The 27,982-nt window shown below is 42.4% G+C and overlaps 1 protein-coding gene across 3 annotated transcripts in view; it reads right to left on the bottom strand.

The window, feature by feature from the left end:
• COL4A2 (collagen type IV alpha 2 chain) overlaps nucleotides 1–27,982 on the bottom strand; it is a 248,234-nt gene that overhangs the window by 19,844 nt on the left and 200,408 nt on the right. For all 3 annotated transcript variants that reach the window (XM_075918575.1, XM_075918574.1, XM_075918576.1), the window contains exons 27-39: nucleotides 27,602–27,709; nucleotides 26,349–26,570; nucleotides 22,413–22,574; nucleotides 21,101–21,271; nucleotides 18,716–18,859; nucleotides 14,247–14,369; nucleotides 13,438–13,619; nucleotides 12,283–12,346; nucleotides 11,827–11,901; nucleotides 7,955–8,062; nucleotides 6,507–6,614; nucleotides 4,160–4,231; nucleotides 3,659–3,784 (exon numbers count right to left, since the gene is read on the bottom strand). In XM_075918575.1, the coding sequence (XP_075774690.1) occupies nucleotides 3,659–3,784; nucleotides 4,160–4,231; nucleotides 6,507–6,614; nucleotides 7,955–8,062; nucleotides 11,827–11,901; nucleotides 12,283–12,346; nucleotides 13,438–13,619; nucleotides 14,247–14,369; nucleotides 18,716–18,859; nucleotides 21,101–21,271; nucleotides 22,413–22,574; nucleotides 26,349–26,570; nucleotides 27,602–27,709 (1,665 nt within the window). The remainder of the gene's footprint in view (nucleotides 1–3,658; nucleotides 3,785–4,159; nucleotides 4,232–6,506; nucleotides 6,615–7,954; nucleotides 8,063–11,826; nucleotides 11,902–12,282; nucleotides 12,347–13,437; nucleotides 13,620–14,246; nucleotides 14,370–18,715; nucleotides 18,860–21,100; nucleotides 21,272–22,412; nucleotides 22,575–26,348; nucleotides 26,571–27,601; nucleotides 27,710–27,982) is intronic.

The following is a 27,982-nucleotide window of genomic DNA, read 5'->3' on the forward strand; positions in this document are numbered from 1 at the left end:
GCCAATATCTATGTCTTTGATGAAGATATTGAACAGAATCAGTCCCAAAACAGACCCCAGCAGAACCCTACTTGTTATACCTTTCCAGCAGGATTGTGAACCATTAATAACTACTCTCTGGGAACGGTTATCCAGCCAGTTATGCAATCCACCTTATAGTAGCCCCATCTAAGTTGTATTTGCCTAGTTTATTGATAAGAATATAAGAATATCATGTGATACCGTATCAAATGTCTTACTAAAGTCTAGGTAGACCACATCCACTGCCTCTTCCCTATCCACAAAGCTCGTTATACTATCAAAGAAAGCTATCAGATTGGTCTGACATGATTTGTTCTTTACAAATCCATGCTGGCTGTTCCCTATCACCTTATTATCTTCCAAATGTTTGCAGATGTTTTCCTTAATTACTTGCCCTATTATCTTTTCTGGCACAGAAGCTAAACTGACTGGTCTGTAGTTTCTTGGGTTGTTCTTATTTCCCTTTTTATAGATGGGCAGGCACTATATTTGCCCTTTTTCTTCCTTCTGGAACCTCTCCTGTCTTCCATAATTTTCCAAAGATGATAGCTAAAGGCCCAGATACCTCCTTTATTAGCTTCTTGAGTATTCTAGGATGCATTTCATTAGGCCCTGGTGACTTGCAGACATCTAACTTTTCTAAGTGATTTTTAACTTGTTCTTTTTTATTTTATCTTCTAAATCTACCCCGTTCTCACTAGCATTCACTATGTTAGTCATCAGACTTCTCTGTGACGACTGAAACAAAGAAGTCAGTCATGATTTTATAGGCCTCTAACATCCCCCCTTAGCTTCCACTTTTTAAACAATGCCTTTTTATCTCTCATTGCTTCTTTTACTTGGCTGTTAAGCCACAGTGGCACTTTTTTGGTTTTCTTACTGTGTTTTTTAATTTGGAGTAAACATTGAAGTTGGGCCTATATTGTAGTGTCTTTGAAAAGCTTCTAAGCAGCTTGCAGGGATTTTACTTTTGTCACTCTACCTTCTAATTTTTAACTAACCTCGTCATTTTTTGTGTAATTCCCCTTTCTGAAATTAAATGCCACAGTGTTGGGCTGCTGAGGTGTTTTTCCCACCACACGGATGTTAAATAGTATTACATTATGGTCACTATTTCCAAGTGGTCCAGTTATTTTTACTTCTTGTACCAGATCCTGCACTCCACTAAATCAAGAATTGTCTCTCCCCTGGTGGATTCCAGAACTAGCTGCTCCAAGACCTTAAGGTATCTAGAAATTTTATCCCTGCATCCCATTGTGAGGTGATGTGTATCCAGTCAATATGGGGATAGATGAAATCCCCCATGATTATTGAGTTTTTTATTTTGATAGTTTCTCTAATCTCCCTTAGCATTCCACAGTCACTATCACTATCCTGGTCATGTGGTCGATAATAGATCCCTATGCTATATTCTTATTATTAGAGCATGGAATTACTATCCATAGCAATTCTATGGAACATTTTGTTTCATTTAAGATTTTTACCTCATTTGATTCTACATTTTCTTTCACATATAGTGCCTCTCCCCAACCAGTATGACCTGTTCTGTCCTTCCGATATATATTGTACCCTGGAATGACTGTGTCCCATTCATTGTCCTCACTGCACCAAGTTTCTGTGATGCCTATTATATCAATATCCTCCTTTAATACAAGGCACTCTAGTTTGCCCATATTATTATTTAGACTGCTAGCATTTGTAGACAAAAAGTTTTACTGAAGACAAAAGTTGAAGACAAAAGTTTTGCTGACAAGAAGTGCTAGTGGGAGCAGCATGTTCCTGCTGACAAAGCTAAAGGTGCTTGTTTGGGGTGGAAGTATTTTGTTGGTGAAAGAGCTGACAAACAGCAGTTACACTACCTGACATCTAGTGATACATCTGAATGACAGAAAAGCCGCATAGTGTACTGTAGACAGTCTTGGAACTGAAATGGATATCCTCACAAGGAAGGGTGAATTGTGAGCAGTTGTGGGGTGGCAGCAGGGAAGGCAGGCTGACAATGAAACTGGACCTTCCACAGATCCAGGGAATGGTAAGCTTTAGGGAGAGGCAAGCATGCATGTAAACTAGTTTGTTTTAGGAACCGTTTTCTCTGAAATGCTGCTGTTCTAAAATAATACTACTTGACTTTAAGCCAGCTATGAGGGCACTGGATACCTCTCTCAAAACCTCTGCAGGGAAACAAACTGCAAGCACTGAACCAAAGTAAGGCCTGTGGAAGCAACTGGGGTTGGCATATGGGCTCGTAGCATAGGGTCCAGTCTAAGAGTGGAGAATTGCATGATTCCACCACAAGAGGGAGGATCAATTTGAAGTCCTAGACCTGAGAGGTGCCCTCAAAGAGACCAGGAGGGGTCAGAAGTACAGTTAGCCCAGTAACTGTGACATTCGACTTTACGGAAAACACCAAGTATCACAAGAGTTGGCAACACCCAAACCCTCTCTGTAGTGTAGCACTAGCTCTTCTGAACATCCTACATATGAATTAACTTGAAGCACTTGAGTGAGGCTTGGAAATGAAACTTGGAAATGACAAATAATGGAAAACTCTAATTTCCAATGCAGTTAATTAATGGCATAGATCCTTGTTTCTTAAACTGTGTTCTGAGGAACACTGGTGTTCTGCGGAGAACTCACAGATGTGCCGCGTCCGTTTGAAGAAAAAAACCGTCTGCGAGAGCTGCTGAGATGCAGCGAGTGGTGCGAAGAGGTGAGCGAGTGGTGATGTGGCAGAAATGAGGCGGGGCTACTTGCGTTCTTCACATACTTCTGTGCCCTACTTGCAATCGCCTCGGAAAGCTCCGCACCTCGATTGTGCCTTTTGCCAGCGGAGAGGAGCGTTGCAGGGCCAGCAGCAAGGCCGTCTCTGATTGGCTGTCTCTGCTGCTGCTCTGGGGATCCTGCCTGCCAGGGGAGAGAACTGCCCTAAAACTGCTACCCCGACTGGATTTTTGCACCGCTGTCTTTAGCCCTTGCTTGTTTTCCAGGAGAGCTGAGAGGGACCAGCCCCTTCCACCCTTTTGCACAGACAAGACCCTTCCCTTCAGTATTCTGTGTCAAAAATAACAGAGCCAAGGGCTAGAACTACTGAAGGACAAAACATTAAGCAGTAAGGGACCCACTGTGAATTGGGGGGTAGGGTAAGGCCCTCAGTGCCTATAATGCTGGTGTGGCTGCTATGGCTGCTGTAAGTTAGCTGCTTGACATTAACCCGTGCTTGATAAGGTACTGAATTTATAATTTCCACCAAAATGAATAAACAGAGTAAATTATATTTCCTTATAAAAAAGGCAGAAGTCTAGAAGGCTTCATAGCGAATATTGTTGTTCTCAGTAAAAGTGTCATCCATTGTTCAAGGGGCAAGCTTTTTTTTTTTTGGCTCATAAAAAAAATCCGTGGTGTTCCTCATAAAAAAAAATATTGTGTAGTGTTCCTCGGTCTTAAAAAGTTTAAGCAACGCTGTCATAGATTGAGAACTACTACTGTACCAGGTACAGCAGGGACATAGTTGAGTGAAATGGATGCTGATTTCTTATAAACAGCTTTAACTTAAAATTGCAGTGAGACAGAATGTGTGCTAGCACATTTGTACTGCTCCAGCATATAATAATGAAAAATTCAAACACGTAGCACTGACCTGGATTGCCTCTCTCTCCTTTTTGACCTGGAGCTCCTCTGTTGCCTTCAATTCTGCTCGGTTCTCCTGCTTCCCCTTTGTCACCATAAATACCTGGGAAACCTGCAGTCCCATATGCATCTGGACCTGTTTTAAAGGTAATAAGAGTAAACTGCAAAATATCTCAGGATCACATAATGTTGCTCTAATACATACTAAAAACTGTATTAAAATAATGTCAAGACTCTTAATACTGACTTCAACCTGCCAAAAGAAAAGATTATGATTTAAAGCTTTATTCCTAATCCCCCAATTTTGATTAGGTGTAAATGTATATATATTAGTTTTTCCCCAAATCCTGGAATAGCCACACAAACGGGGCCTACTGTTGACATGATGAGTTTCAAATCACTGTCAATTAAGAAATGCTATTATAAACCCATCCAAAAGTGAACTGAGAATAGAATAGCCAACATAACATGGTGCCTTTATAATAGGACAGAATAAGATTGTCACACATACCTGGGGACCCTGGTAAGCCTTTAGTGCCTGGCAAACCATCCAATCCACTGATTCCTCGGAAGCCAGGTAAACCTGTTAAACATTTTCCTTATGATTATCTTATTTATAGACTCAATGAGTGGTAAAGATTATTTGGTTGGTAGAAAATGGATCCATTTTACTGAAAACGTAGCTTCCTATTCAAAAGGTAACAAAATATATACAGGCAGTCCCCGGGTTACGTACAAGATAGGAACTGTAGGTTTGTTCTTAAGTTGAATTTGTATGTAAGTCGGAACTGGCTCCAGATTCAGCCGCTGCTGCTGAAACTGACCAGGGGCTGACTACAGTAAGCTGGAGGCAGAATTGCTCTGCCCCCAGCTTCCTGGAATCAGCCACTGATCAGTTTCAACAGCGGCTGAATCTCGAGCCTGGGACAGAACAGCTGGGCTGCCAGGTAGGTCCCTGCAGGACCAACCCAGCAGCATCCCAGCTGCTCTACCCCAGGATCCACAAGAAAAGCCTGGTCTGCTGGGGGGAAAGGGGGGGCGCACTAGCTGCGTCCCCCCCCCCCAGCAGACCAGGGACATGGGGAGCAAAGCCGCAGCGGCGGCGGGATGCCGTGCCTCTGAGGCTTTGCTCTGGCAAAGCCTCAGAGGCGTGGGACCCCGCCGCCGCTGCGGCTTTGCTCCCCATGTCCCTGGTCTGCTGGAGACGGTGCCCAGCAGACCAGTGACACCCGGAGCAAAGCCGGGGAGGTGGAGGGGTCCCGCGCCTCTGAGGCTTTGCTCCCGGTGCCTCTGGTCTGCTGGGGACCGTCTCCAGCAGACCAGGGACACCAGGAGTAAAGCTGCAGTGGCGGCGGAGTCCCGCACCTCCCCGGCTTTGCCAGAGCAAAGCCTCAGAGGCGCGGGACCCCTCCGCCTCCCCGGCTTTGCTCCCGGTGTCCCTGGTCTGCTGGGGACAGTCCCCAGCAGACATGGAGCACCCGGAGCAGCTTTTCTCGCCCCGGAGGTCGAAGTGGCGGGACCGCTGCGCTCTGGGCGGTCCCGCTGCCTGCGAGCTCCGGGGCGAGAAAGCCCCGTTCATAAGTGCGGATCCAACATAAGTCAGATCCGCGTAACTCGGGGACTGCCTGTATACACCCGAACCTCCGTTCTCTGGGTCTCCCTGATCCAGGAACACATGTGGAACAGACACTGGGAGGGGGAGGAGGAAGAAGCTCTGTGCTTGCTGCTTTCCTCCACCCCCAGCTCGGGAAATGGCAGTGCAATGATGCACTTCTCCTGAGGCTTTCTCCTGCTGCTTCCATAGTGGCAGAAGCCCTCTCTGGTTTGGAAAATTCTTTAATCCAGCATACCCTGTTTCCCAGGGTTGCAGGATTAAAGACGTTCAAATGTATTATGATCTGAATTTGTACACGAGTGTACATGCTTATTAAAAACCTACACAACCGTGTATTTTCCTTGGTTGGCAAATCTATTTTTCTATTCTCCAGTAAAATCATAGCCTTATTTCTAAGAAGCAGCTCCAGTCTGACTGGTAAAAGTTACACCAAGAACCAACACAAACAAGAAAACAAACCTGCCATTAATTACCTTCTTACTATCCTATCTTTGATACGATTCATCATTCATTATCCCTTTTTGTAATCCCTATAGCAGGATAACAGCAAGGTGACAACATATCCTTCAAGTTCTGTAATAAGGATCTCTTGAGAAAAAAAATCAATGTGTGTAATTTTAAAAAACAAGCCGAAAAAAGCCTCAGGCTTGTTGCTGTTCAAAATGGGGCATTTCTGCCCCAGGCCTGGAGATGAAAACTTATGTGGTTTCACTTATTAAGTGGCAATGGGGCAATCCTTGATCTGGTGTTTGAGAAAGTTCACTATTTTATTCAAAAATATTACTTACACATTGACAACAAATCTGCCAGTGTGGTATGCCATTTACTTTCCAAACCATGCCTTCAGTATTAGCGAACTTTACTGTGTCTGATGTCTATGTAAAATAAATTATACACAATCTATTGCATTGTATGAAATGATAGAACTCTCTGCTCTATGTAAAAAAGAGTTGGTCACACTGCTGAAAATTAATTTGTTTTGCAACCATCATGAGAAATTTAAAAAGTTCCTATAAACTAGGTACTTGACCTATCAAAAAGTGCCCTTACAGTCAATGTAAGAATGCAAGGATCTTATAAGAAAAGTCAAATCATGCATGTCTATATTTATGCATCAGAGCTTTGTGGGAAACAAACATTTATTGGGAAGCAACGCAATGCCACTGATTCTCTTTCTTCCTCACCCCAAAAAGCAGAGTAATGAAATATTTAAGAGTAAAATGAATGAAAATAGTTTTACAACCTTCTTGTCCTGCAAAGCCAGGCCATCCGTGACTTCCTTTTACACCTTGAAATCCAGGAATACCTGGCTCTCCCTGTGATCCTGGTGATCCAACCAGCCCTGGGAAGCCTATAGGAAAAACAGATTATTAAGTCTGAGTGTCCATAAAAGTGATCCTATTGTACACCGTAATACATGGGCAGCATTATGGACAAGTAAACTAAGTCCTCTATTACAAAATTATTAAATAAAGAGCAAGTCTAAAATATCCTATTAGGGGAAGAAACACACATCCCTTTCCGCATTGTCATCCAAAAATGAGCTTCTCCTTTCACCATGTCTGGTCTGTTCAGACTATAAGCTCTTTGAACCAGGGACTGTCCCTCATTGCATATTTGTACAGTACTTGGCATGGTGGGGGGCCCCATCTCAGTTGGGGCTTTAAGGCAATATAATAATATATGTGACACAAGTGTTTTCGAAACACTGGATGAGCATGAAAAAAAAAATGGGAACAGATTTCTCAAGTAACCAATTTGGATCCAGACCAGTGTCTGACTGCTATCTGCCTTGTACAGTCAGCCAAAAGATCTGCTTCAAAACATCATGGCTATGTCTAGACTGGCATGATTTTCTGGAAATGCTTTTAACAGAAAACTTTTCCATTAAAAGCATTTTCGGAACAGAGTGTTTAGATTGCCATGGACGCTTTTCCGCAAAAGCACTTTTTGAGGAAAAGCATCCGTGCCAATCTAGACGCGTTTTTCCGCAAAAAAGCCCCGATCGCCATTTTTGCGATCGGGGCTTTTTTGCGGAAAACAAATCTGAGCTGTCTACACTGGCCCTTTTGCGCAAAAGTTTTGCGCAAAAGGACTTTTGCTTGAACGAGAGCAGCATAGTATTTCCGCAAGAACACTGACAATCTTACATGAAATCGTCAGTGCTTTTGCGGAAATTCAAGCGGCCAGTGTAGACAGCTGGCAAGTTTTTCCGGAAAAGCGGCTGATTTGCCAGAAAAACTGGCCAGTCTAGACACAGCCCATGGCTTTAGATCCTTTGGAGTTTTTTGCTATCTCATTTAAATTAGACAGAAGGGGAAGTATTGGAAGGTTACTGCTGTGATATCCTCTAAATACTCTAATCCTTTTTTGTACACTGAACACTGCTCTGTGCCTGTATTACCATAAACAGTCACATCATCATTGTAATTAGATGAATTAATTAATTAGACCTGAGAAAGTGAATATGATAATTTTGGTAATTTTTTCTTTTGAAAATTTTCACATTAGAAAAAACAGGTTTTTTTTTAAACCAGCTTACTGTGTGGTCATAATTTTTCAAAAATTTTAAATTTCAATGAAAACCTTTGACTAAAACTTTGAATTTTTCCCCCTATATCTTTCAAACCAACTCAACTCCTAACCTTAGGATTGCTACTTAATTAAGAAAGAATGTAAGGAGTATTTCACCTTGTTCCCCTTTTAAGCCAGGAAAACCTTGGGAGCCCTTCAAGCCTTCAATGCCAATAATACCAGGATCACCTATTTCTCCTTTGTCTCCTAGGGTTCCTTTCACACCTACAACAGAAATGTTAACAATAAATTCCCTAAACAATAAATATATATTTTCACCATATATACACTGCACTAACTGTGGGTTAACAGGAATAATTGAATTTGAAGTTGCGTATTGCATGAGGCAAGATTTCTAGGTGAGGTGTGTGGGGCTCCACAACCTGCACTTTAATGATAAAAGAATCACATGTGGTTCATAAGCTACAGTTTACCCCCCCCCCCCCTCTGGTCTATACCCAGAGGTCACCCATTTTACAAGACTATGTTAAATTTTGTACAAAGCATACTATGTAAGATAAAGATTTGCTAATCATTGTTCTGGTAAAGCATGTATGGTATCTTTACATACAGTGTTATGAGATTCACTATATAATATTACCAAGACATGGGTCTGAGCATTGGGGGGGGGGTGGGGGGGTGGAGATCCTGACTGAAAGAGATTCAATCAGTGAAGCTATGTGTACACTGCAATGCTATTTTGGGATACTGGAGTATCCTGAAATAGCTATCCCATGTCTTCACAGAAAGGCTGTTATTTCAGGCTCGCTATGCTGATGTCTTTGTAAACCTCATTCTACGAGGAATAAGAGATGCTTTGGACTAGCACTTTATTTTGAAATTTGGTGCCGTCTATGATGAAATCAGCTATTTCAAAATAGCATCAAAATAAGATACACAATTTGCGTAGTTCAAATTGCGTATCTTATTTTGAGTTACAGTGTAGTTGCACCCAAAGAGTGCTGGAGCAAATAATGAGAGACACCCCTTTGCTTTGGATTCACTTAAGTTGGATTTTAATTGAATTTTTCCTTTTCATTTCCTTGTAACTAATTCTGATATATATACCTCATTACTAGCAGTCACTTAAGTCTATATTTGTAGTTAATTAATGTATTTTGTTGGTTTAGATACACCAATGTGTTTGGACTGATGTGTTTGGGAAATTCCATTGAAATAAGATTTGGCATATAATTTTCCGCTGTAGATAAATGATAGGCTTTATATGAACTTGTATTTTTCAGGAGGTTGCTGGGCAGGAAAAGGTACATATTTCTGGGGAAAAATCTGGGCCTGGGAGCTTCCTGGTGTTGTTCTGCAGAGTAATTTATGGGTGTCTGGCTACAGAACTCATGCAGTACAGCTGGGAGCAAGGCGCTAGCTTCCAATTGTCCCATATGGTACTCAACCACTGCTCAGCCCCAGGCCTCTCCACCAGCCCACTCTTACACTCCCACCCTGCCCAACCTCTTCCCACCTCCACTTCATACCTTCCCTATTGCCTCATGCTACCCTCTCTCTCTTTCCACTCCCTCCCCCCAGTGTGCTTCAATCCCACTGCTCTCCAGCCCTCCCAGTGCCTCCTGCACACTGTGGAACAGCTGACTGTGGTGGTCAGGAGGCTCTGGGAGGAAGGGGGAGAAACAGAGCTGCCAATGGAGTGGGAGAAAGCACAGCTGCCTTGGGGCACAGCAATTTAAAAGGGCCCAGGGCTCCCCGCTGCCACTTCTATCACAATAGCAGCTGGAGACCTGGGCCCTATAAATTGCCACCGGAATCCTGGGTGATGCAGCCAGAGAGCACTAACAGGCTGGCTTGGAGAGGCTAACCCTCAGCCCTGCTGCTTCTGCAAAAGGTCCTGCCTTCTTGGGGCCCAGAGATGCCTCCCTTCCTCATGCCACCTTGCCCAGAGGTCCAGCAATTCTGTCAGCAGCCCTGGGGAGGAGTTGATTGGCACAGCTGATGGAAGGTCTTGGAGGGGTGCATGGCTGGTGGAGGGTGCTAAGGAGTGTTCCCTGTCAGCCGAGTGCTTGGGCAGCCCCTCAGGTGAGATTCAGCTGCTGCCCTGCTGATTGGCAGAGTGCCCACTGGGCCTAGAGCTGCCAGCATGCGCTTCTATTGGTGGAGCACATCTGCACATGCCTATGTGCACACAACAAAACTGGTTGTTCCAATGCTATAGCTGCTCTGCTATAGTGTTTCAAGTGTAGACAAACCCTCAAGTGAGTTTGCTCAGCCTGGGAAAATGATTCATGTTGTAAAATGTATTAGTTAACCAAGGGGTCAGAAACCTTTCCGAAGTGATGGGCCAAGATTTAACTCTCCTACCCTGGGCCATGCCGCTCTCTTGGGAGGGGAGGGACACTCTCCACTGTGCACCCTGTGGACCACCTGGGTCAGTGCAAACCTTTCAGCGAACTACCAGTTGCTAATGGCAACTCATTGTTAACTACCTAATTATGCCCAAGCCATTTTGCTAGTGCTGCAGCTAAGAACTGTTTAATTTAAATTATGAAACAGATTAAGTGTTTTAACTTTCTCATGTTTATTTAAAATGAAGTTTGATAAACTAAGTAAAATATGTCCAACACAAAAAGTTTCAATTTTTTCTTTATTTATGGCAGGGGTGGAGAGCCTTTTTTGCGTCAGGGGTCACTGACCCACAGAAAAATCAGCTGGGGACCACACAAATGAGAAACCAAAAAAACTACTCCCAACCCCCCCCCCCCCAACACTCACTGATGTGGCCCCCAGCTGAGACACTTCACTCTCCTGGTGCTTCAGCTCCACGGGGTGAGGAGGAGGGATGGGAAGGACTGAGATTCAGGGCTTCCCATAGGTCAGATTTACTTTTCTGGGGTTCCAGAGTGAGGGGAGTTTGTCGACCCCCTTCTGGTGTAGGAATAAAAATGAGGGGTTCAATGTGTGGGAGAGGGATGTCAGTAAATGAGATAGGGATGCAGGATCTGTCTGGGAGTGGGGTGCAGGAGGCGGTGAGGAGGGTAGGGTCTGGAAGGGAGTTTGGTGGCAGGAGAGGGTGTGGGGTAGGGGTATAAGAGGGAGTTTGGGGGCAGAAGGGGGTGGGGGAGTAACCCAGAAAAGGTGTTAGGGTGAGAATGTAATCAAAGAGATAGCTGGGTAAGAAGGCAAAGAAGTGGGGAGTAAAGGAAAGTGCAGCTTCTGCAAAGTAAAATTGCATCCTCCCCCTCACATCTTCCCTATGATCTAGCCTCACTCCTCTCAGATCCATTATTCCCTGCATCGCCCTCCTCAGTGCAACCCCTGCCCCCACAGCCTCCTTCACCCACCCTTGTGCCAGGTCATTTTACTCAGATTAGGCAAGTACAAAAAAAAAAAAAAAAAAGGTTAAGCATTGTCAACCCTGCACAATCAGGGTCAAAATCACAATCCTATTACTGTCAATGGCAAAAATGCCATTAGAAAGTGGAATGCAATTTTTTAATTTAGTTGAACGCTGTTTGGCAATACTGATTGTTTCACACTTTAGTGCAGCATATTCACATGCTTAGCAAAGAGGTGATACTGCATACTTTTACTTTAGTGTGGAAAATGTAATACAAATGTGTATCCCCGAGCACTGCGATGAGGGGACTGTGAGGCAAATTCTGCAGTCACTGGAGACACACAACACCTCTTGTCCAGGCATAGTGTCTATGGACTTTAGTAAGAGTTCTGCATGCATTAGGACGAAAAGCCAAATCCTGATTTTGCCATAAATGGTACTATGGGGCTGTTTAACGCCTTACTCCTCAGTACTCCAAATTCATCCTGACATTTATTAATTCTGCGAAAGTCACAGTCTGATGCTAAAAGGGCTACAGTGAGCCCCTACAGTGGGACTTGTTAAATTGCTCAGCATGCTGGGGAGTTCATTCAAATGAGCTCTGCATCCTTATGAGCAACCTCCATTGAGTGTAACATGTAGACATGTGAAAACAGTAGCTACTGATTGTCAATTAAATGAATACCCAATGATCCAGTTATGCCAGCTTCTCCTTTCAGGCCCTTGCTTCCTGGTAAGTTTATAGTATCTCCTCGATCACCTGTTTCAAATAGATATAAATGCAGGATGAGACTGGGTATTGGTGTTCTGAACACAAATTTAGTTTATTAGTGTTTGGAAGAATCTGTACTTTTAAGAGAAAAGTGCAACATTCAGTACTAAAGCTTAGCTGTGCCACAATAACAATGGTAATGACGATGAAACAAATACCAGGAGGAGGAAGAGATATGCAAAAATAGTCATGGCATCTCTGAAGGAGGAAACAAAACAAGACTATATGGGCTTAATCCAATGCATAACTGGCATTGGACTAACTGGACCACAGTGGGTTGGGCCAGACCTTATATGAAGGAATTCATACTGTGCAGATGAGGGTTTATGTAAGAGATTAGTACAAAGGATGAGCTAGAAGCAGACTCACCAGTTTGCCCAGGAAGGCCATATGTACCAACATCACCTCTGGTTCCTTCAATACCCTTTTCACCCTATCATATAGGAAAAAATAGGCAGTAGTGAATTAGAATGAACGTTTACTCAGTCATTAAAATAGTATTGCTACTGAGACATTAAAAATGCTAAAATATTTACACTTTTGAGTTTCTTTGGCAGATGTAGCCAAACAATGGCAATAATAGTGATAAGCTGCATTTGCAAGCACTATTACCCTTAACAATGGGAACATAAATTGTGGGGTATAATTAAATTTCTTTGGGCAAAATCATGCTGTTCTCACTCAGTCAAAACTGCCACTGAAGTCTAATGAGGCGTTTACTTACAAAGGGACCATAGGATTTTGCCCTGTACAACTAAGCATAGTGGATGATTTTTCTTGTTATACCATTTGTAAGTGGAGTTGAACTTTTCCAGAGTGTGAATATTTTGTTGACTAACTATGCACTGAAAAAGGTGGTCAATGAAAGTTAGGGCCAGTCTACACTAGAATCGCTACAGGAGCACACCCGCACAGATGTAACTGCACCACTACAGCGATGCTAGAGCAGACACTCTGTGCTGTTGTGAGACTGCTCTACCATCGGCATAGCGTGTGTGCATGAGGAAAACACCTCCCACTGACACAGCGCTGTTCATACTGGCACTCAATATCAACATAACCCTTACTGGGTACAAGCTCTTAATGCTGATCAATGTAGTTTGGAGAGAGTGACTGATCTGATTCTCTGACCTGGCCTCTTGCTCATGAAATGGAACAGCAAAGTGGGTTTTTTTGGTGGTGACAAAATCAGCTCCACCCAGAACTCTCCCTAGCAGATTCAGTAGCATACTTGGAGAATTTGGTCCCACACCAATGAAAAGCTGATGGCTGGACTGTGGGGGCATGTGGAGAAGAGGAGAAAGAGAAAATCATATTGCTCTTCTACGGACTCTGCCTAGGGTACAGTGGGATGGCACAATGTGTTTTACAAAGAAGACAAGTAACTCATTCAGTTTCTATGGATTTCTGGTATCTTTGTATTTTAGTATTCCAACACAATTTTAATGGGCATAAAAGCAAGATGAGACAAGTTTAATGATGGCCTTTTATTTGAAAAAAATATCCCCATGGATACTCACTTACCCTGATTCCAGTGGCTCCAGGGAAACCTGATATGCCACGGGGTCCAGTTGTACCTGGATACCCCTGAACACCTGTCACTCCTTTAAGACCAACGTCTCCTTTCTTGCCTTCAATCTGACTAGCTGATCCAGGCAAACCTGGAACTCCTGGGCTGCCAGGAAAACCCGGCATTCCTTTACTACCTGTAAGAAAACCAGTATGACATGTAAGATCAGGGGATGTTCCTGTGAGAGGTAGGTCTACCCACGTAAAAACTTAACACTTTCAGGTCAGCAGTATGTATTTAGACAAAGAGATAAAGAGCCAGACAACACTGGGATTGCATAAAGAGGCAGCACATTTTAAGGCCAGAGGTATATTAGTTGTTTCTTACCAGATTAACCTATAAAAAGGAAAATGTAAAATCCCTTTGAAGACACAAGGTAAAATAATGGCAACAATGGAATAGATAGCACAGAACAGATTTTAAGAGGTAAGTTTGCTTTGTCCCATTTAAATTGGCGAGTCTGATATTTGGCTCACTCAGGGCAAGTTAATGTGTAGCAAGCCAGAGGATAAATACATAGCATGCTAGCTTGCTGCTCACTTCCTCTCCCTAGACTGGAAGTGCCATTGGAGCAATGGAGTCACAGTGAGAACCAAGCCCTCAGTTTTCATTGCCAGCTCAGTGGAGTTATGCTGTAATACAACAGTGAGTGTGACGTATTAAGGATATGGAGAGAATAATCAAAAAGCTTCTGACCATCAGGACAATACTTAGTAACTGGTAAGCAATCATGAATATTAAATGATTGTTTTGCTGTTCTTACCTTTAAAGCCTATCTCGCCTTTTGAGCCAGCTTGTCCTATATCTCCTTTCTCACCTTTAGCCATATACATGTGTTGAAAAATATCTGGTGGTTTTCCTGATGGACCCGATTCCCCACGGTCACCTAAATATAATAAAACCCACTTAACTACTCTGTCTTAAAAATGCAGGGAAATATATTGAGGTAAACATCTCAATAATCAGATCACAACCAGCATGGAAACTTCAGCAGCTAAGAACACGGTTATAATATTAAATAAAAATACCCTAATGTAGCATGAAGGTAGCACACAAACACTTGACGATATGACAAACTTTAAGTTGAATGTACAAGGTTAACTCTGCCCCCTTCTGCACATTCATTCTATTGCAGTTGCACTATGTGAACATAAACTATTTCTTGGATAACATGAGAATCTTTTTCTTCCAAAATTTTCAAACCTGGTTGCCCAAAGTCAGTATAAGTAAGAACGGATTTGTGAGCATTCACAAACTACACTATAATTAATGGGAGCTAGCAGTGCTGACCCCCTTTGAATACCTGGTCATTTTTATTTTGGAGCTTAACTTTAGGCAAAAAGGTTTGAAAAATTTGGCCTCAGATAATGTATGAAATTAAAGACTCCTGTGATGTACAAATAAGAAAGGACAGAGCTATGTTAGTCATTCAACTTTTACTTCTAACTTATGAATACTCCATTTGTGCAACATTCCTGTTGAAATTACATCAAACCCTTGGTGTTTATTGAAAGAAAAAAAGAAAGAAAGTTCTCATTTCTACAAATGCAATAGATGCGGAGTCTATCAGCATCATTAGTTATGCTACTTAGACTGAACAGGCACCAATCAGTCAAAACACCTTTCATACTACTTTGGCAGCTTCCCAAGTATTGGTTCACCTACGTTGTAGGGCTTGGAGTTTTTTTTTGTTTCAGTTAAACCAAATTTAGGGTCTCAAACCACAGAAATCAGGATTGATTAAATATTACATTACATCTGCCCTGCCCCTAAAAGGCTCTGTCTACACTACAAGGTTTTTGTGCAAAAATGGCCGTAAATTGATAGAACAGAGGGCTTTTGCTGGTAGAGTTATTCCTCTCCCCATGAGGAATAACTTTTTTGAGCTAGAGCTCCTGTGCAAAAAGGCAGGTGTGGATGCTCCAGAGGGGTTTTTGCACAAGAAACCCCTATGGGAAAAAGCACAGGTGCTCTGATGGCCATTCTGCGAATGGCCATCAGAGCTTTCTTGTGCAAGAGTGTCCATGCAGTGTGGACACGCTCTTGTGCAAAAGCACATCGCTTTTGTGATTCACGTTGAGTTCTGGACGCACTTTTGCGCACAAAGCTTTTATGGGAGATCTCTTCTGCAAAAGGCTTTTTGCACAAAAACCCTACAGTGTAGACAAAGCCAAAGAGTTGGAGCTTGCACGGCCACTGTGGATAGAGTCAACCCCTTTAAGAGCTCCGGGGAAGGGGAGGAGTGTTCTTGGTTGAGGCTGGAGTAGCCACCAGGGCACCCTGGGAAGGCTGGAGACCCCCTATTTCGATAAGTGTGTCCACATAGCACTTATTTCGAAATAGCTATTTTGAATTTGGCGTTATTCCTCATGGAATGAGGTTTACCAAATTCGAAATAAGCGCTCCGCTATTTCAAATTAATTTTGAAATAGCAGTTTGGCTGTGTAGACGCTAGTAAAGTTATTTTGAAATAACTTTGCTGTGTAGACATACCCTAAGGGAAGTCAACAGAAGAGATTCTCCTATTGACCCAGTGTGGTGTAGAGCCAGTGATACAAAAATCTAAGCTATGTCAACTCAAGCAATGTTACTAATGAAATTCAAATTGCTTAGCTCAAATTGCACATCTTGTCCCTATAGTGCTTAAGACCTTATGGCCAACCCATTGGTTCTTCTACTCCAGGGGTGGCCAACCAGTTAGAGACGAAGAGCCAAAATAGTCGTGGATAGAGTGCAAAGAGCCATATATTATATATTTATTTTGATATAACTCTATGTATCGATCGATTGATCAACAGATATAGTACACAAAATGTAGTGATAAAAGTAAATTATAGGACACTTTGGACAAAAACCAATAAAAAAGTCTCTAGTCACTTAAAAAATTCATGGTCAGTTTATAGATCTTCAGAGAACTTGACTACGAAAAAACATCAAAATAAAAAAAAAAACTTTTAAAATACAGTAATATTCTCACACTTATAAAAGCACTCCTGTCATATTTTAAATTCAACACTACTGCCCTATTATGTTCTGTGAGTTTTTTAAAATGAAACTGAACTGAGAAGTAAATTAGCACAATTTAAAGTGCCTGTTTCACTCCAGCTTGTTGATTTCTGATATGGTTTCCTCTTCTTTTTTAACTCATGAAGATTATAGTTTTTTTTATAGTTCTAAAAAGTCAGGTCTGTCTCAGACTACAAGTATGAGAGGCTCAAAAACAATAAGGGAGAGATTCATATCTCAGAATAATTGCTTCAGCCTGGCAAAAAATAGCTTTTGAATGTTCTTTAAAGAAACACAGTATAAACCAGGTACATGCTGATTTTTTTTTGCCCTGCAATTTAAATGACATCTGTGTTGGCTGCCTTATTCTGCAGAAGATTTCGAGTTTAAGGTGCTTCAGCTCCCTCCCTCCACTCTAATCCAATGCCCCACCCCTCCTGCAGAGCCAGGCACCTCCAACCCCCTGCTCTAACCAAACCTCTCTGCTCCCCCAGAGCCAGGCACCCTCAGCCCCCCACACTAACCCAAACTCCCTCCTCTTTCCCAGAGCCAGGCACCCCAGCCTCTCCGCTCTAACTAGGGTTGCCAGGTGCCTGGTATTCTACCGGACAGTCCAGTTTTTGGGCCCTCTGTCTGGTAAAAAAAAGGAAGAAAATACTGGACATTTGTAATGTCCAGTATTTTCTGGTTTTCCAGAGGGACGCTGGACAGAAGCCTGGTGAGGACAGGGGGAGTGGCTGGGAGGCGGGGCGCAATCGGTGCTGGGAGCTTCTGGTTGCATCTGAGGAGGAGAGGAAGCCCTGTCCCTGCTCCTGAGCACTGGTCAAGTGTGTGGTACAGCTTCAGCTGGTCTCACTTTGCCGGGACCATGCGCGGGAAGGGGAAGCGCTCTGGAATCTGCACTTGCCTGGACATCCCTGCTCTGCCCAACCGCCCCTCCGCCCTGGCCAGCTCTGCTTTCTGTTGGCTGCCCCTCCTCCAATCAGCCCCGCTCTCCTTGAGCTGCCCCCGACCTCCGCTCCCCGGCCAGCCCTGCTGCCCCCCCAACCAGGTCTGCTTCCCACCGGCTGCCCTCCCCTGATCTCCACCGGCCAGCCCCACTGCCTCCGCCCATCTCTGCTTCCTGCCGGCTGCCCCTCCCCAGATCTCCCCCAGCCAGCCCCGCCCCACTGCCCCCTCTCCCTCCCACCCCCCATCAAGTGCGTCTGATATTTTTTTTGAGACTACCTGGTAACCCTAGCTCTAACTCAATGCCCTCCCCTTCCCATAGAGCCAAGCACTCCCAGCTCCCCCGCTCTAACCCAATGCCCTCCCCAGAGCCAGGCACCCCCAACACTCCCCATTCTAGCCCAGTACTCCAACTCCCTCCCCCACTCTATAACCTATTGCCTGGGTCTCAATGGAGCCACTGCTGCCATATGCTTCTCCCTCCAGGCGCTGGGGTGCATGTGCAGAGAGGCCATGAGCAGTCCGGGCATGTGGCTCAGAATTAGCAAGAGCTGCATTTCTTTGAGCAAAGAGCTGCATGTTGGTCACCCCTGTTCTACTCACTACAGCAGCAATCCTCCCCCTATTATTTCTACAAGAATATTTAGCAGATAGATTCTATTTTACCCAAACCCTCCACAATCAGGGATCAATGGGCAACACTAAAAAAGGCAGCATAACCAATTTAACACAACTGTATCTTAAAAACATCTTGAACCTCCTCCTTGCTAATCCTGATATTGCAGGCCATAAATTCATAATGGGTTTATGTAAGAAACAATAGCACCTAACATGAAGGGCATTTATAACAGACATGCACTGGGATGCACTGCTTCTCAGGAAGTATTGATATTAAGCACTGCTTTTCAGAACCAGACAAACAAGTAGTCAGTAGACTTTTAAAAGGTCTTTATTTCAGGGTAAAGATTTGAACCTTTGAAAAAATCCAGTGTTTATACTTTACAATAACCACAAGGACACTTAGCTAACTTCAATAGGGAGAATGGAACTATGTTAACTGCCACTCATTCATTGGGTAAGAAGTCATGGATTTATTTCAATGAAGAAAATAAGGCTAGAGCTTTCTAAGACCCACTCTGTCGTAATAATAAGAGTTCCTGAGTTAAAATCACTGTATCAAAAAACGCATTGTTTTTGAATTTGCATCCTGACAGAATTCTCTCTCATGCATATAGGAAGCAAGCATTCAGTAATGTTAGAAAATGTAGGTGTAAATACCTTTATGGCCGGGTTCCCCTTGTAGACCTTTAATTCCCAGACTGCCAAAAGAGCCAATTTCGCCTTTGAGTCCTTTCAATCCTGGTTTTCCTTTCAGGCCCAACATACCTTTGAAACCTTCAACACCAGGTGAACCTTTGGTACCTTTAAAGACACGGAGAAGAGAAATTTGAAGCCAAATCAAAACCAACTTCACCTATCCTCTATGGCTACGCCTAGACTGGCATGATTTTCCGCAAATGCTTTTAATGGAAAAGTTTTTCCGTTAAAAGCATTTGCGGAAAAGAGCGTCTAGATTGGCACGGACTTTTTTGCGGAAAAGCATCCGTGCCAATCTAGACGCAGTTTTGCACAAGAAAGCCCCGATCGCCATTTTCACCATCGGGGCTTTTTTGCGCAAAACAGTTTTTAGCTGTCTACACTGGCCCTCTTGCGCAAAAACATTTCCGGAAAAGGGCTTTTGCCAGAACGGGAACGTCAAAGCATTTGCGCAAGAAGCACTGATTTTGGACAGTAGAACATCAGTGCTTTTGCGCAAAATCAAGCGGCCAGTGTAGACAGCTGGCAAGTTTTTGAGCAAAAGCAACCCCTTTTGAGGAAAAACTTGCCAGTCTAGATGCAGCCTATGAGTAGCTGTAAGCTGAAGACATGCTCTCATTCCTTATCTATACTAATCAACCCCTACTCTCCCAGCTTTCCTTCAGCCTTCATATCCATACTCTTGCTAAATTTTGTTGTTTTCTTCTTCATCGCCCCTCTAAAAATCTCTTCATTTTTCCATTCCTATTACTAAAACCCTCTCCATGCCTTGGCCATCTCATCTCTTAAGAAGTGTAGCATGCTCACAGCTAGCCCCCCCTCTATATTTCCTTTCTTCCTTTGGGGCACCCAAAACAACATTGCTAAGGTAATTTTTCTCTCCTGCTGTTCTTAGTACACTTTCTTTCCTTCAAAATTCCTCTACTGGCTTTCCCCTCTCCTTCTGCATCAAATTCAATCTAACCTTCAAAGCTTTGCATAACTTCACCCCTGTTGTCTAAACAAATACCCATTGAAGTTGATAAGATATTTCCATTACCATCTCTATGTATTGAGTCAGACCTTTACTCTCTGCTCTAATTTGTGTCTTACTTCCACTCTTTCCACACACAAGTCTATTTCCTCTCTTTAAAGTCTCCTTTTTTAAACTTCTACTCTGGGTACACCCTTTATGCTTAGAGCACCCTACTGGCTTATGTTTATCTATTTCTCTCCCAATCTTTTTTTAAAATCCCTTAAATCCCATTTCTTTTGTGAAGTTTTCCTATGCCAATCTTTTCAGTAGCAAAATATTTTTGTGCCTGTTTTCACTGGAAGTGGTGTTCCATGTTCAGATTTAGGCCTAAAAGTGTTGCCCCTTTAAATATGTGTAAACTTAAAGTCCAAAGTTTGATTCCCACTGTCTTTCTGACCAGCCTGGAGGCCTTGCCCCCTTTCTTTCCCTTTTGATAGATTTGCACTTCTGGGACCAGTTCTGGTGTTCCTCTGAAGGATGGGACTGCTTTTGTGCTTGGCTATTGGGTAGGATGCTGAAGGTAGAGGCTTTGCATAACCCCTACTCTGACCTTCATACCCATACGAGTATCAGGCACAATCTTAGTGAGCCTGTTTAATGAACATGGATTTGAATTCCAGACTAATGCCAAAAAGAGAGTCCTGAGTGTGATCTCCCCTATTCGCAGTGTGACCAAAAGTTGCTCCCACACTTTTAGCAGAACTTGGGTTTTGCTTCACCTGTGTCCACAAAGGATGGAATTCTGTTTCAATTAGCTTTTTCTAATAAACAATACTTATTGTTGCCTACAATGACCACTTGATTGGCTAGTGAGAGCCCTAACTTTTCTATGTGAAAGGAAGTGCTCTGGTAAACTTGAACACGGTCTCAATGGGATCACTCTCGTGGATAGCATTGCTAGCTAAGTGCATACCTAATTCTTGGAAACTTTTAAATAGGGATTGCGGGGGACAAAGAACAGAGAGAACCCTTTTAATTCCATTGAAATACACCAGCCTAGGAGTGAAGGAAAGGATTTTGGAAAGAATGAATCATAAACAGTATACATTTTTCAAAAGGAAAAAAAACAAAAACAAAAACAAGGAACAGGTACTGTCCCTCTCATAAGGAGCTTTATCTCACAGGTTTTTTCTGACCTCAAGCTTTAACTGCCAAAGACTGCCTGAGGAGAATACTTATGGTGGTTCTAAAATACTTTGAGCCAAATTCTCTGTGGGCATAACTCTATTGACTAAAGCAGAATTACACCTGCAGAGAATTCTTTTAACAGAGACACACTCTAAGTTAGCATTTCTTTCTTAATGTATCTATCATTAAAAAAAAAACCTTACCTTTTAACCCTGGAAAACCCCGCATTCCTTCTATGCCAGGGAGACCAGGTACGCCAGGTGCCCCTGGTGCTCCTTTGTTACCAAGTTCACCTTTGTCTCCGGCCAGACCTTTCATGCCCACAGGACCAGGGAAACCTTGCTCACCTGGATCCCCTCTGGAACCAGCCAAACCTGTAACAGCCAATAGGAATAGCAAAATGCAGGACAATGTAGCACTTTAAAGACTAACAAGATGGTTTATTAGATGATGAGCTTTCGTGGGCCAGACCCACTTCCTCAGATCAAATAGTGGAAGAAAATAGTCACAACCATATATACCAAAGGATACAATTAAAAAAAATGAACACATATGAAAAGGACAAATCACATTTCAGAACAGGAGGGGGATGCGGGGGGGGGGGGGGGGGAAGGAAGGAAGGTAAGTGTCTGTGAATTGATGATATTAGAGGTGGGGAGAGTGGGATGTTTGTGAGCTAATGGTATTAGAGGTGATAATTGGGGAACTATCTTGGTAATGGGTAAAATAGTTTGAGTGTTTGTTCATTCCTTCTTGGAGAGTGTCGAATTTTAACATGAATGACAGTTCAGAGGATTCCCTTTCAAGTGCAGATGTAAAAGGTCTTTGTAGCAGAATGCAGGTGTGAACTTAGCTACGAACAAAGATCAACAGCATATAAGCAAAACGTTTTTCTTAGTAAAAAAAAAACGCCTGATATTGCAGAAGAGATGGGGCCATCGCAAGTTACAGACATCTCCAAACACTGCTTCATGAACAGACTTCTAATCCAGCCCGACTCTGTACCGAAGTTTCCCTTTTGCCTTCTCTTTGGTCTTCTAAGGATTAAATACTGGTTCTACTATGCATTCCCCATTCAAGCAGCTCTGCTTTCGCTAGCAAGCTATGTTACCAGAAAGCCTGGCAGCACTGAAGAATGGCAAGAGAAGACAGCGGTCTTGTCAGGTGGGACACTAATATGGCTCCCATTGCTCTGGTAGAAGTGTACCTCACAAACACTGGTGGAGTTAGCTTCATAACCTTTCTGTGGAAAAGGGAAGTACTATTTGTCCCCATTTTGCTGGTGGAGTATTGAACCACAGAGAGACTAAGTAACTTAAGGTCACGCACACAGAGTCTGTGTCAGAGTCAGGAACTGAATCCTGATAATCTAAGTGCAAATCAAGTGAATTCACCACCACTACACCATCTTTCCTTAGGGATAGGACACAACCCTTACAGGTGTACAGTTATAGGTTAACATGACAAAAAGTAAGTCTGTGAAAGATAGAGGAGTTTACAGGAAAAATTCCTCACCAACAAATCCTGGTGAGCCAATTCTGCCGGAAGGTCCTTGCTGCCCTGGAAGCCCTGGGAATCCATGCAATCCTGGTCGTCCTGGCAGACCAGGCAAACCAAGAAGACCTGGGGATCCTCGCTGTCCTTTGGGTCCTGGAAAGCCTGGAGTACCACCAGTTCCTAAAATATTATACCAAAGCAATTCATTCTAGGGTTCCAATATTTTCTAGATAATAGGGTTATCAGACAACACTTTTATTAATCAGTGTGTATATACTTTGCATAGTATAGTATTCACATTTCAGAGCTAATTATTTTCCATCAGAAAATATGACAACTTTGGAAAAAACAAATTAAAAATTGATCAATTGTTTAGTAATTTACACTCAAAATTCTAGTTACTTCAAACAAATGGGAACAGCCCTACATTGGCAGGGATTTGGACTTTATAATCTAGGTCTTTTCCATTTCTATGATTCTATTCCCTTTTTTCTGTATCTGAGATAAGTGACTGAAACACAGAAATAACACTCATAATTTTTAAAGTAACATTTATGTATTTTCAGAGGTGGATAAAGTAAGTTTGATAATGGCTCCTTGTTTCATGCTGTTGTTCAAGGATTCTACAGCCATCTGGGAAGATCATAGTGATTGTCATGCGATTTGTATAATACTTAGACACAATGGGCTGGTTTTCAGTTCTTGGTGCATTGTGTGGCCATTTACACCTCTGTAAAATGAGATCAAAGTGGGTGTAAAAACCCATACCAGATCAGTAAGGTACCATTTTAAATTCACTTTGTAGCAGTGTAAAAGACTGCAGATGAATAAGGCAATCGTGAATCAGGCCAAGTGAACCTGCTTTTCTCTTAAGGTACATTTAGAGAGAAGGGTCATTTTGGGATAACTTCTGTTATTTCAAAATAACTATGCAAGCATCTACACAGCTAGCCTGTTATTTTGAAATAATTTCGAATGCCTCTTTTGGAATAGCAGTAGTGTGGATGCTCCACTACTGCTATTTTGAAATAACTCCTCCCCTATGCCATTCAAAGTAATTACTCCCCGGTGCTTCCTGGGGCTCCAAATTGAGGAAGCATGTCCACATTGGGGAGCCTGCCTCACACTAATTTCCAGGCTTCCCTGTAGTGTAGATGGGCTATTTAGAAATAAACTATTTCAGAGCATTTCTTCCAGAATAGCTTATTCTGAAATAATTGTGCAGTGTAGATGGTCTAGATGGTACAGGTCCTGTCGTGAGGGCAGGGGACTTGACTCGATGACCTCTCGAGGTCCCTTCCAGTTCTAGTGTTCTATGATAGCCTTACTTATCTTGGTTACACACCCATGTAACTCAATTGACTTAAATGGAGCTATTCAACAAAGTGAGAGTTTTATTTGTGAGATAAATAAGAGATAGGTCTCTTCTCTGAAGCATCACAAATTTAAATAGTTAATACCCATCAAAGGACCACTGACATCCACTATTTTGTCCCTTTAACTCTGCATGCATGGGAGCCTTTGTACTGCTTTACTTGTGAACTGCATGCAGTATGAAACCTGCCAATTCTTTGTACCCCAAGAAACACCCATCTTACACTCTCTTGCACACTAGTGAACAATGCAATCTTACAATAGACCATCATTCCATTGAAGGAAACAATCTTGCACGAGCCTTTATCTAACACTGGTTTAGATCAAGCAATAGAACTAGTTTATTAACTAGAGAAAGACAGATAAGGGATTTACAAGTAGCAAAACATAAAGTTCAGAAATGTTTACAAAAGTAGTAACTGATAAAACACACAACCTAATTAGTGTAAGATTTGAAGAAAAATGCTTGTTCAATCCACCAGATACTAGAGACAGTTCACAGTTCTTAGTTTACAGGTTAGATTTCCTTTTAGCCTGAGTACTCCCCGTAATTTAGTGTCCTTCAGGTATCCATTGATGGTATGAGTAGGAAGTTTTAAGGTGAAGAGAAGAGGTAGTTTACGTGTTATGAATTCTCTTTTTAAAATAACTTTTTCCCCTTTTTTAATACTACCCCTAACTGGTATTCAGATAACACTTAGTCAGTTTGCACTGGCCCTCCAGGTGTTTTCAATTGCTAGGTACAGTTCTTTTTCTCACCCTCCTTCAGGCGAAAGGATAGCTGCTTATCTAGGTGATTGAGGTGATAGTTCCTGATGTTCATTTGATTGTGCTGATACTTCATTGTGCCTTTTACTGAAAAACTACTTTGATCCTGCTTTTTTTCACTTTGAAACAAGTTACAAGGTGCTAGGTTGCTCTCTTCATCCCCTCATCCTCTGCAAATTTTTGCCTTCTCGGAGATGTCCCAGCAAATGGAACACTTCCAAACTGTGGTCTGCCAAGCCACCTCTTCTCATTTAAATCCCCCCATAAAAACTGTCCCTTCCAACAATGCCATGGAAAAGGGTTTGATTTTATATCATATCTGCCTCTTTTTCTGTACATATTTAAAAAGCAAAATGTAGGGACACAATACTGGAAGGGTGCTTGTGAATCATGCAGTCTATTTACTTGCTATTGCAGGCAATCCACTCACAAAGTCCTATACATAACATTAAGACGATGCTTCTTAGAACTGGTGCACTACTCCCTCTTGGAAGCTGTATCAGAACCATACTCCTCTGTTGATTAGAAACCTTACTTCCAGTCAATTTATTCATAGCCAGTTTATACCCTTTTGAACTTGTGCTCACATTAAACATTTAGCATGAACAGCTCTTACACATTTAATTTAATAGCATTTAAATATGGAGTTTAAATAGCTCTTTTCCTCCACGGTGTTTACCTGCTGAGGCCTGACTGCTGTAGGCTTATGATGGGAAAACCCTTTTTGCTTTTCAGTTCACTTGTAAAGTTAATAGACTCATAGAATCACAGGGTTGGAAGAGACCTCAAGGTCATCAAGTCCAACCCCCTGCTAATAACCGAACCAATCCTAGATATTAATTTGCATATTATCTTTTTATTTTCTTTATAACCAGTTCTGACTTGTATGTCACACTACTTGTAATCACTTTTAATCTACCTTTCTATAATTAATAGATTAGTTTTATCCAGACAGTGTGTTTGGATTGAAGTGTCTGGGAATCTCAACTTTAGACGGCAGGATCTGTCATTTTCCACTGATGAAATGACAGAGTTTCTATAAGCTTCTATTGTCCAGAATGAGCAATATGGACAGTACAGGACACTCATTGTCTGAGACTGGGAATTTGCTGGGGTTGCCGTGCAGGTAATTCATGAATGACTGGCCAAAACCAGGAGGGATTTTGCATGCTGGAGGTGCGTGTGGACAGGCCAGGAGTGGCTGTTTTCATAGCAAAGCAATCTAAAGGGCACCCAAGATTGGAAAATTGAGGGGACACAACTATTCAGCAGTCCAGATTGTACCCTAGGGAATGCCACTTAGAGGCTACTATGGAAATAAAGAAGAAAAATGAATGATGCAATCAGCACCGTAACCCTTCTGTTCTTTGCTGTGGGCCAGATTTGATCACAATTATCTTGTTGAGTGGTACCATACTTAGTAGTACCATGCTAAGTCAGCCCATTAATATAAGCGGGACAACTTGTGAAATATTGTAACCTCTCAACTTCATTAAAACTGGCAGAATCTGGTACTTTGATACCACATTTTAGTTGATTTTCCTTTGTCCTGATTTTTCAATGTGCTGCAGTGTAGATGCTAGAAGCTGGGGAGTTGGGCAGGGGACACTCATGGCTTTTGGCACCTTGAGAAGGTATGGGAAGTAGTTTAGGATTGTGGGATAAGTACATTAGCTGGATGTTTTGCTAACCTGATTAGCAGCTCTTTTGCCAATTAACACAGAGTCCTTCCCATTAAAGCTTTGGTGAAATCTGGCTACATTCATGCCTTTTCTTTGGCTGATACATTCTTTTACATAAAATAACATTTACCTCTAATTCCTGTTACTCCTTGGTCTCCTTGTACACCTTTTAATCCTGGGAGTCCAAATTCTCCAACTTCCCCTCGGGTGCCTGGTGCTGCTCCTAAAATTTCACCTGCAATTCCTTTTGGTCCTGCAGGCCCTGGTGTACCTGGTTTTCCTGAACTGCCTGGTTTGCCCTGTAATCCCGGTAGCCCTGGAGGGCCTCCATCGCCCCGAGGTCCAGTGAAACCTAAAGACAAAACAACAATCCCCATGTGGCTAACCATGACCAAAACATTGCATTCGCTATTAAAAAGTGTCAGATGCACCATAATAATGTCAAATATTGTATGTAATAATCATTTTCATTTTTTTAATCCCACAGCCTTTTTGCTGAATGTTATTGCAGGAAAGTCTGTATTGCTGAAATATAAAACATCTATATGTAAACTGTCAAATATCAACAGTGGATATATTTATAAAAGCACCTCATTGACCTAGTGTTTAGATTCATAAAGGGACTTAGGAACCTACCTGCCTTATTAGGCAACTAAATCCAGCATTTAGGCTCCAGTGGCATTCACAAAACCATTGCTCAACTGCTGTCTCACTCCAGTGTTGCCTAAATCCCCACAGGTTCTTAAAGTCTCCACTAGTGGGCAGGCATAAAGCCACCCTATCTTGATGCTGCCTCACATCTAATGGTCTTTTTACCCCTGTGCTCAATCCTAAATCCTAGCCGGATAATCACCCTAGCCTGATCCACTATACATGCTTAGAGCATGCCTCAGCCCCCTCAAAATAGAGCTAGGGGCAATCATGTGTGAAATTTTTAGGGCTGGTTTGCAAAAGCATCCTCCAAAATATCAAATAGTTCAGTGGTTAGGGAATTTACCTAGGAGGTGGCAGGACGTATTTTTAATCTCTATTTTTCCTGATTAGAGCAGGGACTTGACTCTGGGTCTCACACATTCCTATGGAGTGCCATAACAATGGGCTACAGTGTTAATTTTTTACTTTTTCTTTCTTTCTCTGACAATGAATGTTCAATTGTACAAAGCGGAACAGCTCCAATGGGCAATACTGAGAAAAAGCTATCCAAAACACTCCAGAGTCTGGTTGCTGGGCCACCTAGGATTCTGATTGCAGGAGATCTGGGATTAAGTCCCTGCTCTAACCCAGACATAATGGAGGCTTGAAAACTGATCCCAGCCAAGTGACCTAATCATTGGGCCAAACAGATTGGAAGTACCCAAAGAACGGCTAGTGACTTCAAGATACCTGGAGGACCTGGTAATCCCTCACGACCTGGATCACCTTGGAAACCTTTTAACCCTGGAAATCCATCCAGACCTGGTTCACCTGGAATTCCTTTAGCACCTTTGGAACCTAAATTAAGCATATAAAAGTAACAGGAAATCAAATGCAAACATAGACAACAAATACTGGCATAAATACAGATAAATATGCTCATAAATACCCTATTTATGTATCTTAACATTTCAGGATCATTTTTATCACATTTTATCTTCATTTTATGCACATTGAAATAATTTACACCCTAAATTTATCACGAGGAATTGCAATTTACTTTATTGTCTCTTATCCTTCACAGTAGTTTTTCTGCATTAATTTGCTATCTGTTACCAAATAGGATGATGT

The sequence above is a fragment of the Pelodiscus sinensis genome, chromosome 1 (genome assembly GCF_049634645.1).
Source record: "Pelodiscus sinensis isolate JC-2024 chromosome 1, ASM4963464v1, whole genome shotgun sequence".
NCBI classification, from domain to species: Eukaryota; Metazoa; Chordata; order Testudines; family Trionychidae; genus Pelodiscus; species Pelodiscus sinensis.